The sequence below is a fragment of the Mya arenaria genome, chromosome 4 (assembly GCF_026914265.1).
Source record: "Mya arenaria isolate MELC-2E11 chromosome 4, ASM2691426v1".
NCBI classification, from domain to species: Eukaryota; Metazoa; Mollusca; class Bivalvia; order Myida; family Myidae; genus Mya; species Mya arenaria.
Genome location: NC_069125.1, coordinates 66887022 through 66900633, shown reverse-complemented (window position 1 = coordinate 66900633; position 13612 = coordinate 66887022). Strand labels below are relative to the sequence as shown.

General features: G+C 34.1%; 1 protein-coding gene across 1 annotated transcript; it reads right to left on the bottom strand.

Moving 5' to 3' along the window:
* Positions 1–4693: 4693 nt before the first annotated feature.
* Positions 4694–7148, bottom strand: LOC128232436 (uncharacterized). The gene is made up of 5 exons (XM_052945980.1): positions 6924–7148; positions 6121–6269; positions 5904–5989; positions 5628–5725; positions 4694–5349 (listed from the first exon to the last, which is right to left on the bottom strand). Exons 2-5 carry the CDS (start codon positions 6256–6258, stop codon positions 5240–5242), a joined length of 432 nt encoding a protein of 143 aa, XP_052801940.1. The 5' UTR covers positions 6259–6269; positions 6924–7148; the 3' UTR covers positions 4694–5239.
* Between the last annotated feature and the right edge of the window lie 6464 nt (positions 7149–13612).

Sequence of the window (13612 nt, the reverse complement as noted above, 5' to 3'; positions counted from 1 at the left end):
ACCTTTTATTTTTTCTTCATTAATTTTATCGAGTTTTTCTTTTTCTTGATTAAGTTTATCCAGTATTTCGGCGTTGTTCGATTCCAGAAGTTCTTGTTCAATTTTAGTAATGTTTTTCAAAATTTCATGTTCTATTGTTGTTTTCTTTTTATTGCTTGAATACTTTATAGATTCATCACGGATGCGGCCTTTAATTATTTCCCATAGGGTATTTGGGTTTGATTCTCTATTTAATTCTACGATCTCTGTTATACATCGCTTGATTTGATTTTGAAAATTGTTATCTGCAAGGATTGAGTTATTAAATTTAAAATATCCTGGACCTCGGTTATTTTCATTTAAATTAATTTGTATGCTATTTTCATTTAAATTAATTTGTATGCTTACTAGTGAGTGGTCAGATTTAAAACCTGGTTTTATTTTGCATGCGATAACTTTATTGAAGAGTTCATTTGATGCCAAAAAGTAATCAAGTCTACAAAAAATTGTTGGTTTGCTATTAGAGTGCCATGTGTACCTCCGTTTGTCTTTATTTTTGACGCGCCATATATCACACATATCATAACTTTCTAGTATGATGTTAAGCTGTCTCCTGCAATTGTTATGCGTTGTTATGTTACCGTTAAGTTGATCTACTTTAGGGTCTAAAACAGTATTAACATCACCACCTATTAAAAGTGTTTTATCCTTGTAGAGGTCAATATGTTCTTCTAAAGTTTGTATAAATTCTAAATCATCTGAATTCGGACCATAAACATTAATAACTATTATACTCATATCATTTATTTTGATATTTAGAAGCTGTAATCGGCCTGGTATTATTTCTTTATATTCTTCAACTGTAATTGATGTTTGTATTTAAGAAAATTCCCACGCCCTTACTATTTGTACTGTCTCCACTAAGAAAGCACTGGCCTGCCCAAGGTTTCTTCCAGTCATCATCATTATTTACTGTATGAAAATAGAAAATGTTTGCAAAAAAATAAACTGTAAAATCTCACGTTTGAAACGTCTATTGTTCTACCTCCACGATGAGATGAAACGTTTGTTTTACAATGCATATATCCTTCCAATTTTAGATTGTTGTTGTCATATTTGGGGCAAAGGAAACTCAAGTTACTTACATAAAGTTAAATCCTTGCAGAATAGGGCTGCAAAAATCATTCTTTAAATTCCTAAACGATCATCTTCAAACGGATTGTTACAAGAACTTCAGTGGCTAACGTTAACAGACAGGTGTAAATATCACTGTGCAACCCTTGTCTATAATACCCTTAGTGGAAAGGCTCCGAGGTATATGTCTGAATTGCTAATCTTTGCAAATAATGAACACTATTCTCTAAGATCAACTTCAAAACAAGATTTAGTTTTGATACAAACACCGCGAACTAACTATTTCATGGATTCCTTTTCGTACTACAGTATGAAGGTTTGGAAAACTATTCCGGATGAGATACGAAATACAAAAAAGTTAAACACATTTAAGCATAATTATAAAGTGCACCTCTTGAAATGTGCATATCATTAGTTTCAAAAAGGTATATCATCTTTTCATTATCTTAAAGATTGAAATAACTGTTGTTTTATAAATTGTTGTGTTTTATTGAGTGTCTGTCGGCGTGTACATGATGTATATTGAAATAATTGTTATGTTAATTAAACATTATTTGTATAGAATAATTATATTCAAAACATCAAAAGTGCTTGTATAGGAATGTATAAGTGCGATGCAGATGTGTTATGATTTGCCAAATACATTTTGTTTTTGTTTGTTAATTTTTCTTCATAGAAGGCCACATTGAACATATGATGTTGTTATGGTTGAACCTGTAATTATGTCATAATGTGTTTATACCTTCTCTAAATAAAGATATTATTATTATTATTATTATTATTATTATTATTATTATTATTATTATTATTATTATTATTATTTAGTTAATAGATAAAATACCGATAAAGCCTAGTGCCACGTCTGATCTACATGCACGTGAACATCATTCAATCATTGTTTATGGACACGATTAAGGGAGTTTATTTGTGTTTAAACTACGATAATGTTCCAAAACTCGCAATCGTACAAAGCCTTTGGAAGAACTATGTTTCATGGTAAGGGAGTGGATACTTCTGTCATCTGATGCTCCGCAACATGTAAGACTGAACTAAGTTTTTCTTAATTTACTGCATGCATCTTCTAAAATTTTATTTAAGTTCATAATTATACTTGTCGCATAGAACCCCAAGATGCACGTAACTGACTGTTTATTCTAAACAGTCGGTTCCTAAACATCACGATCGTACACTACGTGAGATTATAGACTTTGACACGTTTACTACAACTACTTTTGTTTTACTAACATTATACTGATATTGTCCTTTGATTGAATTAGAATATCAAATGTCCATAAGCTCGCTCAGGCCACTTTTGCTGAGTGAGAGTAGTACCATGTCGTCGGCGTAACTTGGACAACCTACACTGTCATCTAATATAGTCGAGGAGTTCCTTGATTTCTAAATTGTGTACATAAGATTAATAATTTCAAGGAGATTCAAAAAATGGACTCTGAACAGCATTGGCCCAGCCTCGTTTATTGCTGTAAAGGGAACCATTCGGATACCTGTATTCATTGTATTCGTACGAGAACTATTAACGTTCTAGGACACATAAATGCAAACTTTTAACAAATATGGGTTGACAACGGCATCGTATATCTATGTATGCAGAATTGTAAAATTAACATGATTAAACGCCTGATCGACATCAAATGAGCACGTATACAACTTACCATTGTTTTCCCTTGTAAAATATATGCTAAAAAATGGTGTCATGATACAACTAAAATGTTTTTTACGTATATGACATAGGCCAGAACGAGGGTGTGTAGTCAAGTCTACAAAAAGCGCAACTTCTTGTCCAAGTCATTCAATCGAGCGACTTGTCAAGGTGCATTGAAATCCTGTTTGAAGGCAGATCTCAATTATCGAATCACTGTATGGGAGATATAAAAACAATCACGTACGATGGCAGAGCTAAAATGTATCCATTTATTATTAATTGTGCCACATGATCAGTTTTTAACTCATACTTAATTCATGTTCTAAGTTTGAAGTATTTATCTTTGATAAATGCCAATATCAGATTTCGTTTTCGGATACATATTAATCACATTTGTCACAGTTTTTGGATGAATATACATCAGATATAATCGACCCTCTTATTCAAGTTTCTTCGATACGGTGCATGCACCTTACGACTGAGTTACTTTGAAATGAAAAGTCCCCAAACTGTTGATAAATGGTTTCTTTTTATATAAAGATATCTTATATTAATGACAAGAAAGTCGCTGAAACATTTTTTATCAATCTCATGCCCATCCTTTTGCGAAAACATCGATCGGTATATCAGCATACATTAATCATATCAAAATACTAGGTCACCGTTTTACCTGTTTGAGTTTTATTAGCTTCGCCTCATTTTCATTAAATTAAAAGTGTATAGTTTCTAAAATGAAAACAAACGCTGAACTGAAAATTTTCAGAAATTTACTGGATAGGGTACCTAATTTTTAGAATTTTTAGATCAAATTCGCATGATATGAACGTGTTTTTTTTTACATCCATATATCTTCAAAACTGAGCTTAAATGATATATATTTTTATGTTATGGATACCAGAAGTTCGCGAAACGATCGCCTTACCAATGCACAACTTTTGCATTAACTATCGTTAGTCATTGTGACCTTAGTATGACCTTATTTCGTCTTTTTCTAAGGCAACACATGCAACAAATCGTTATTCTTATTAAATATCCCATAAAATTACCAACCATAATATGTCAGTCACTGATGTTTGCATAATCGTTTTCATTGTAGTTTGGTTTCTATAAAGACCATTTATCGGTCAAAAAACTGTTGTTGCAAATATTTATAAACTATATAAACTTGGTTTAGAGGGAGGGGCGCATGTTAAAAGCGTCCACCACTAAGCTACGTCCCCTTAACGTCAAATCCTTAACCCATCCCGTATATCATGATATAATACTCTCTTTTTCAAATAAGAGAGCGAGGGTTATAGGTAGTTTCGCGATACGTGGGCGCTAAATTTGGATTTTTTTTCGGATTTGTTGCATGTTTGTTATTGCGAAAATCATCCTTGGGGATAAAAACCCGTTTAACGTTACACCGTTTATATATTATTAATTATGGTTTAAAAATCCTCAAACTGATCTCAATAATTATTAAATGTTCTCCTCAGTATTGATGTGCGATATAATAGATGATGGGGCATAGGACACCACATCGGGTTAGAGGAAAGCTCGAAACCACCTATATTTTTTTGCCCCGTATATCCAATTTCGGGTCACGTACTAACCCCGTAACGTATATATCTCATCAATAAACAGTTTGCATTGATCAAGATGCCATCACTATCTGGGATATGTTTTATTTATTCGTCGGGTCGGAAAATAGAGGCCATTTTGGTACGATATAAAGATGAGCGACCCAATGTATGGGGTTACCGCGAGACCTGTTCTAACCAAACGCGTTACGTCATTCACGTTGGAGGCGTCAGATATACTGCGATACGGTACAGATTCGCTTTGCGAAATATTGATTCTTTTTTAGTATAGAAAATTAATACTGCGTCATTATTTTACCCGTAGTCCTGAGTCCAGTAATACAAGAAAGGCATGAATACGTCTTCCAAACAGTTATTTATTGGCATAATGTAGATAACTAACAGTTGCTGTAATTACAACAAATTTTATATTGCCATATAGTATGAACAAGTCAATGGTATACAACTATAAACTATGTTTGTTCCAACAATTGTGAGTAAGTATTGTTGCGATGTCAGACGGATGGTACTTTGTCCAACTACGACGAATTTGATCTTTTTTGTATCTAATACGGATTGTTATAAGTAAGATGATAAAATCCACTATGTATAAAATACACCGCAGATATATAATAAGCATTCAGGGCTCAACAAAGAGATGTTTAATATATTTCTACACGAACTTTTTTTTAAACCAGATCACATATTGTAAGACTAAACACGGGCTCAAAGAACATATGTTTAATATACAAGCCAACACATATAAGTTAAGACTGAACTTGCGCACATTTACACAAGCTGTATTCAGAAACCAAAGTGTTTTTCCGTAGCCAGCCCTCTATCTAGTGGTATATGGTACACATGATTTCCTGGTATTCCAGACGAACGAGGGAACGGTCGCTCAACAGCCTTTCTTCATAACATTTTCAAACTCTCCCCTATCCATGAAACCAGAGCCATCCGCATCCGCTTTCTGGAACTGTTCGTCTATCCTCTGAATATCCTTATCAACTGAAACAGAAATAAACTGTTTTATATGTAGTATAATTGCACAACATTTTTAACGATCAACTGAAACACAGTGGAATAAAACGTCGTTTGAAACAATTATACTCGTCAGTGCCTTCGATTAAGGTGTCTGTTATTTTTCATCATGATGAATATAATTATCCGTACAGTTATTTTTGATAAAAAAAGAAAACGTGCTGCTATCTCGAAACTATCAAATTAAAGGGCATATAACATTTGAGCTTATATTAATGGAAATAAGATGACTGAATTGGACTTACGAGCTCCAGTTTCCTTAAGGTAGTTGATCATCTCATCCCGGCTAATTTGGCCAGAACCGTCCCTGTCCGCAGCCGCAAAAATATCGGCCACTGCATCCCTATATCGATGTAGATATTGGCGTTATCGGTGTATGAAACACGTTGTTTTTAAGATATGCATAATGTTTTGTGTCTTTACTGTATACGTTCACGAAAAACGTTTACACAATTATTTACAAGTCAGAGTAAAATATGTCATTTCAAGCATAACTAATTACAAAGCAACGAACAACTCACTCTCTCGCTTTCTTGCAGACTTCATCGACAAATTCGTGTCTGCTTATTTTTTTGTCGCAGTTTTTATCAATGTCGGTGAAGATGCTCTAAAAAATAAAAGTATTTTTTTTAAATCTTGATCAATGCTGTATGGAACTTTCTTTTGACTAATCATAGATTATGGATAAATAATATATGAAGATGCAGATAACGAAAGAAATACAAAATCAATACTTACAATGCACTTATCCTGGCTGTAGCCGCACTGTTCGAGTTTGTTTATCAGCTCCTGGATACTGACTTCATCATTACCATCTGTATTAACCTCGTCGAAAAACTTATTGGCCTGCTCTTCACTGGGAATTGGACGGGCCATGCTGATTTTTCCTGGATAGGTAAGAAAGAAAAAAAACCAGTCGGATTAGTGCGTGTCTATCATATTAAATATTTTAAAAAAACTTCCGATCACTTCAAATATGCATCCCAAATACATCTCAAACAAATAATGTGCCCATCGCTAGTTTACAGTTTGATATTGAAATAAGTTTTTTTATCATCTCGGACCTGTGTAAAATAAAACGAGCGCAGACAAAATTAATTTGTTTTTTATTAGCAACGCGAGACTTAAAAAGTATGCTGTGGGCGTTTAAACGGGTATATCGAGCTTTAAGTCAAGGTGCATTTACGCCCACGTACGGTAGCATTAGCGGTACAAAATGTGAAGCCTTATATATTTCTAAACACCAGAAAATAGCAACCAGTTTCTAAAATCACTTTATTTCCAACTGTTAATAAGTGAAACAGATGTAATAGGCCTCAACTGTTACTTCATTAAAAAAGCATACTTAATGACTAAACTTGTACTTAAAGCGGAGGGCGTGACCGCTCGACAAAATGTGTTTTTATTTCTAAACATTTAAAATACGTACAACAGTAAACATGTACAACAGTATATAACACATACAATACAAACAATATGGTTTACTATTAAAATGCCAAAAACTATCATTTTAAAAAAAAGTACTGTAAAAGTTTACTTACTGATAATGCGCAACTCCAAAATAAAACACTGAATGCGTCAACGATCAGGTCTAGAGTGAACCAGCTAAGGGCGCAATAAATTGTTCACATCCATCCACGCAGTGTATAGATCATAGATGGATGGTTAACCACTCGCCCCTTTGCTGTCTGAATGAAACGGAAAGTTTTCAATGGACGTATGTTACGACCTTACATAGTTTCACGATTACAAATTTTACGTGTTGTATATACCAAAACCACAAAGGCGTGTAAAATATCTTCTCAATATTCATCTATTTTATGCGATCGGTTTTGACAAATTGCCAAAACTGAAAATGAGTAGTCGATATTTCTGTCTGACCAGAGGCATTCGGGATTGTTTTGGGGCAGTACTTTCTTAATGAATTATTTTATCATTGCGCTCTCTCAAATCGGCGAAGTTCACATATTGGACAAGTAGCACGAGCAGCTTTTAGATTGGAATGGGCACGTTCATTATCATAAGCTAGTATTTATCACAGTGGCTTGATGACAAAGGCTCATTAAAGTCACAATAAATAATTTCAACTAGCCAAAATTATATTTTATACATACTTGAACATGTATATCACCAAAATAATACATTGCCATAAACATAAACATTGCGTTTCTGCAAACAAATTTTAGGTGTTAAATTGCCTGCAAGTAATGCTGCTATCTATGGTGAACTTGGAAGACGCCCGCTATTCATAAATATATATTATAGAATAATAAAGTACTGGTTTAAGTTGCTGTGTTCAGAGAATTGCATAATGAACACATTATATGTATGTTCCTTGAATGATTTACTGAATAACAAAAATAACTGGTTGTCAAATGTGAAAAACTTGTTGTATATATATGGTTTTGGTGAGGTGTGGGAACAGCCATATTTAGTTGATAAAGATATATTTTTACTAAGCTTTAAACAAAGATTATATGATTGTTATATGCAAAACTGGAGAGATGATATAATGAAAAATTCAGTATTAAATGTGTATAAGGAAATTAAGGTTAGCTTTGAATACGAAATATTTCTTAAAGGTAATATTCCCCACTATCTGTTAAAATTATTTACACACATGAGAATATCATGTCACAGTCTAAGAATCGAAACTGGGCGATATGGAAGAAATCGCATTGACAGAAATCAAAGATACTGTGAACTATGTGATACTGTGGACATAGAAGATGAGTATCACTTCTTGTGCATTTGTAATAAATATAAAGTTATACGCAAGCGATATTTACCCAAATATTATATTGAAAGACCTAACATGATAAAATTTTTAGAGTTGATAAACACAAGAAATGAGACACTCATTCTGAAAATAGTGACTTTCATAAATTGTGCGCGTAAAATACGAACTAATTTGTTAACTCAATGATGTGTTGATGTTGTTTCGTTGATATTGCTTTTTTGTATCATGTATGTTTCATAAAAATATGACTTAAAACTATGCTATATGCTCATAAATTGAATATTTGTTATCATTGATACAAGTATAATATTTCCTTTGATAATATGTTTTGATGCATGTTCTCCTTAGTAATAGTATATATTTGATATGTTTGTAATGTATTCTAAATGTAATACTAAATGGTATATTGACTATTGTATATATGTATGATCATGTTGATGGATGATGAACTGTATGTTTAAATCCAAATAAACTATTCTTCTTCTTCTTCTTCATAAAACGAGATTTGACAAAATTCAAAAATACCATATATATGGTATTTTTGAATTTTGTCAAATCTCGTTTTATGTTTATGGCAATGTATTATTTTGGTGATATACATGTTCAAGTATGTATAAAATATAATTTTGGCTAGTTGAAATTATTTATTGTGACTTTAATGAGCCTTTGTCATCAAGCCACTGTGGTATTTTTTGTTCGATTATATCAATCAGACTATGAGTAAAGTTGGCCGTATGTAAAAGCTCAATTCCATGTCAGACCGAAAGGGGAAAGCGCAGACATTCTGGTTTTGAAATAGAACCAGTTATGTATGATTTTGTTGTAGTAAAAACAAAACAACAAAACACAAAACAACAAAAATGGCATAGTATAAGGATTAACATGTTGGATAAACCGGATGTAAACTATAACAATAAAGTTGATGTAGGACCAGTGCAATATGCAGTATAATTTGCATGATGCAACCTGCAGTCATTAAAAAGGCATCGGAAGAGGTGAGCACAATCTCATTTCATTAGCATATAAGCAAGCAAATTGTAGCGTTATTTTGGGTATAATATATAGATCTGCACACATCCGATTGAAACGTTAACCAGCAAAATCAACCAAGATGGTTCTTTAGAATGTATCATAAAAGATTAGCATACAAAAAATTCACGTGTTAATAAGCATAATTCAACATTTTGTATAGATACTTATTTACAGATGATCACACAATCAATGCTCATTTAAATTAGCAAACTCTAAAGTGTTTTATAAAGATGAAAACACGACCAATGCCCAAATAAATAAGCATAATTTACTTCTATGTATAGGTTCTATATGTTATAAACGATAAACTCACAATTAATGCCTATGTTAATCAGCTAATTGTGTAGATAGTAGATACACTCATAAATCAGCATATTTCATCATATTGTAGAGAAACTTATTATACAGATAAACAGGGCCTATGTACAGCAGCATAATTCAGCAAATTGTATAAATTCTTAGAAAGATGAGCACACCGCTTATGATGCCCATGTAATTTACCATACTTCAGCAAATTGTCCACACGTAAATACTTTAAAGGTACAATACCAAGATAACCATATGCCCATGTAAATCAGCTGGATGCAATAATATGTATATAAGAGTATATCTGAAGTATATTATACAGATGAATGTTAAACCAACGCCAATGTAAATTAGCATACCCTAGCAAATTGTACAGATATTTATCGGTATCCGGACCAGAAACGGCACACTGGTATACAGCCTCCAAAATATTTCATCTTATATACTGGTTAAACATAAGAAAATATATACTAGCAAAAAAATATATCCATAACTTTTGGGAAAAGACAAACAACCGATGCCTCAATAACCATTCATTACTAAAGAAGGAATGGACATACAACTGAAATTTGAAAATGTATTCAGAACATGATCAGGATTGGAAATAAGCACTTAATTAACACACATCCGAAAATCCATGATAACCCAAATATTCATCCATTTTGAAAAGAATCACAACCGATATCCTAAAATCCATTGTACATAGGCACACAGCCGTAATCCGACAGTCCATGCATAATTCAGTTATATATGTCGGTACATAAAATATAAGCAGTAAAAACCGAAATTATTGACTTTTGTCCTAAAACGTATTTAAACAAAAAGGATATGTGTGCTGTAGAATTCGAAGTGCATGCCGCGCAGCAAAGAGAACAACATTTTGTATGTATGCTATAAATTGTAACAAGAGTAGCAAGAGAGACATACATATGCAATTGACATCAATTTATAAATGCTTATATGAAAAACTACAGAAACAAGTACAGTAGTCGAAAGTTTAACCATAAACCCCATTTAATGGCATAGGGTCTACGCCAAAGACATTGAACACAAAAACAACCGCAAACCAGAAACATGGAACAACAGCACACTATTACACAAACAACACACTACATCACCGCCTTGGAACGATCAGTAAACTGTAAATTTACTGGGGGCCTAAACTAGTCTGTGTGCACAACCTCACTCATAAAAGACTTGCATAATGAGATACTATATTGATCAAACCATGTTTAAAGAATATAATCGAAGACAATTTATATCGTTGGGTAATAAACATGTGCCCTGCAGAGAAACAGAAGAGATCATACTGCTAAAACCAGCAGTGAATGCTGCCAGATGTAAAGTGCGACTATTCCCTGTTGAGCTGTTTTCTTATCTATTGCCAGTCTAGTTCTGCCTGTAGTGTCTGAACGATATATGATATATGGATTGGGGTGTTTCTCATCTTAGGCCATATTATGCGAATATACATCAGTGGTAAACGGCAAACATGCCATATTAACACTGATACACTCTTCTTTCAGTAAAAAGTAGAAACAATAAATAAAGACATATACAGTAGTGGCAAGCCATTTATGAAATGTACATGGTTTAGGTAATCATACTAGAACCCTGTGAAAACATTAAACTACTGTTACTTATATCTTTTTGTGTATTTACTTTAACATATAAACATTAATATGTGTGACTGGACGACCTAAAGGCCTAGTTTAAGGATTGTTTGGCAGGACAATCCCCTGCTGTGCATCTCCTGCTAATTGCACTGATATCACAGTAGGGGCCAATTTCCCGTTTAATTGTTTATTGGCTCAGGGCCATTTAGGGTCCATTTCTATAATAAAACCCCCAAAACTGCACAGCAGGATATTCAGATCGGAGATTTGATAAGATAATTAGGCAATTAGATTTAGATCAATACACAAAGGTTGTGTACAATACACGTTTTTTTATTCTGTTGTTACCGAAACGTTAGGAGTAACTACCTTTGATCATTTGTATCGAAGTTTTGAAATTTGCTTTTTTCTTTATAGTTTTCCAAACATCAGGCGATGACAGACAATATTTAAATCCAATTCATTTAAAGGGATACTGAAATAAACTATAAACCGTTTAATGTATTTTTTTGTATAGTGCACGATTCCGTTCGAAGCATTAAAACCACGTGTCTAATATTAGCCAATCAAGGCACTCTTACTCCATCACTATTCGTTGATATATAAAGCGGAACCACGCTAAAATTTTGGAAAACCACCTCCTCCTCTCCAACTGCATAAGACATTGGCTCGCCTCACTTTTTTATTATACAATTTATATTTGCGCTCTCACAACCGAAGTTGTAACAGCTATTGGATTGAAAAGGGCTGGTGCATTTCAGTGGCGTCGTTTGGCCAAAATTAATGTTTAAGCCCCGTTGTTCTAGGGCCCCCGGCTCCCCCCCCCCCGAATAGTTTTGAAATCCTATATCGCCGCAGCTGTATTTTGGGGCATTTTTGAGGCATGTTTTGAAGGAAAACAAATTTTATTATTTTGCACTTTTTGGAAAGCTTAAAAGTATATTGCATATATGTTTTACAGCAGTTCAAATTTTCAACCAAAAATAAATTAACGATAATTGAAAAACTCTCCGTACTGTATTCAGAATTATTATTACATGTATTAATAGCAAAGGCCGGCTACACTTGCTTCAGTAAAAGTTTAGCTTCCTGCACTTCCTTGAAGCTAATGTATTTATATCTTATTTAAGATGACATCCTGTCTGTGCTCATGGTCGACCGCAAAAAGTTCTTGATTCGCTTCATACAGTAAACGACCTTTCGCATGATGCTAATGTCGCTGGCATTGTCAACAGTACTCCGAAAATGCTATAAATACTCGGGTACAAATCTTTGCTCGTTTCCGCGATATTCCACCGAACTCTCCACCTCGCAACTTCGTTACCGAAAGCTTCAAATGGATGCTGGAGATCTGGAGCATATGCGGCATATATGGACGGAAGCATTTCATCTTGTAAACCTGGCAATCGGTTTGGCAGAAGATACTGTGCCGCGGGGCGTTCTTCGGTGCTTAAAATGCGGGTCTCCATCAGTTCCAGTATCAAATGGTCAAGGAATACATTGAACAGTGTTATTCTCCAATATTCGGAAACTGTATCTACATCCTGCCTACCAGCTCTTCTTTGTCTCGATGGGAATAAATCAAATTTCGCGGCATTATTTGTAGCTTTTTCATAGAGAGCGCCCCGCACGTCTGGGTCGTTTCGCTCATTATTCATTAGCTGAATGACGACCTTAGCCTCACCAATTGCATGCAATAGATCATTATCATCTTTTTCCAATAGGTTTGTTAATGCAACCGTGGAACTTAAGCACATATTCAGCCACAATCAATGCTATAATGAAGTCAAAGCAAAGTATTCCTGCCAGATTTTGCCCTGCTTTGTTATCTCCGTCGTCATTTAGTGTTTCAAGCGTATGAACTACAACGGGAAATGCGTTATTGAACGTCGCCAGGGAATTATTGACATCATTGTTCGAACACAAGGAATATTGGAGCTGTGAACCAACGCGAGATTTAGGCAATGAGCTTTGCAGTGTACGTAATTGGCATACGGTGATCTTTCACGAACAAGAGCCTGAACTCCTCGATATTTCCCCGACATGTTTGATGTCCCATCGTAACACTGCGCTCGATCTGTTAAGACATCAAGGTCGTCTTCCTGTAGAAATGACATAATATTGGCACAAAGTTCAATCCCTTTGACAGAGGCACACTGATCCAAGGCTAAAAAATTCCTCTCTTAATGTACCCTCATTGTCAACAAATCTGACACAGAGCGACATCTGTTCTTTAGTTGATTTGTCGGAAGCTTCATCTTCAATTATTTCAAAGTATGGACAGTCGCTTAGAATCCTTTCCTTGACCTATTCAGTGCAAATGTCAATAAGTTGTTTTGGATGTCAGGAGAAGTGTATTTGGCATTATGTTGTACTCTAGCTATGTGCTCCAACAGAATTTCATCATTGTGTGCAAATGCAGTAAGTATTGCGTAGAAATTACTAGTTTCATCTGTATGCCCTCGTAGTGGTATGTTTTGCTTTGCACAGAGAACTATTATTTTAATCATTTTATTAAAGAAATGTCGGTTGTTGA

Bases quoted from the DNA above. Each gene is read 5' to 3' on its own strand.
- LOC128232436 (XM_052945980.1), bottom strand. From the start codon at position 6,258: ATGGCCCGTCCAATTCCCAGTGAAGAGCAGGCCAATAAGTTTTTCGAC. The intron at 5,990-6,120 runs GTAAGTATTGAT...TTTATTTTTTAG, and splicing joins ACAGCCAGGATAAGTGCATT to AGCATCTTCACCGACATTGA. The intron at 5,726-5,903 runs GTGAGTTGTTCG...ACATCGATATAG, and splicing joins GTCTGCAAGAAAGCGAGAGA to GGATGCAGTGGCCGATATTT.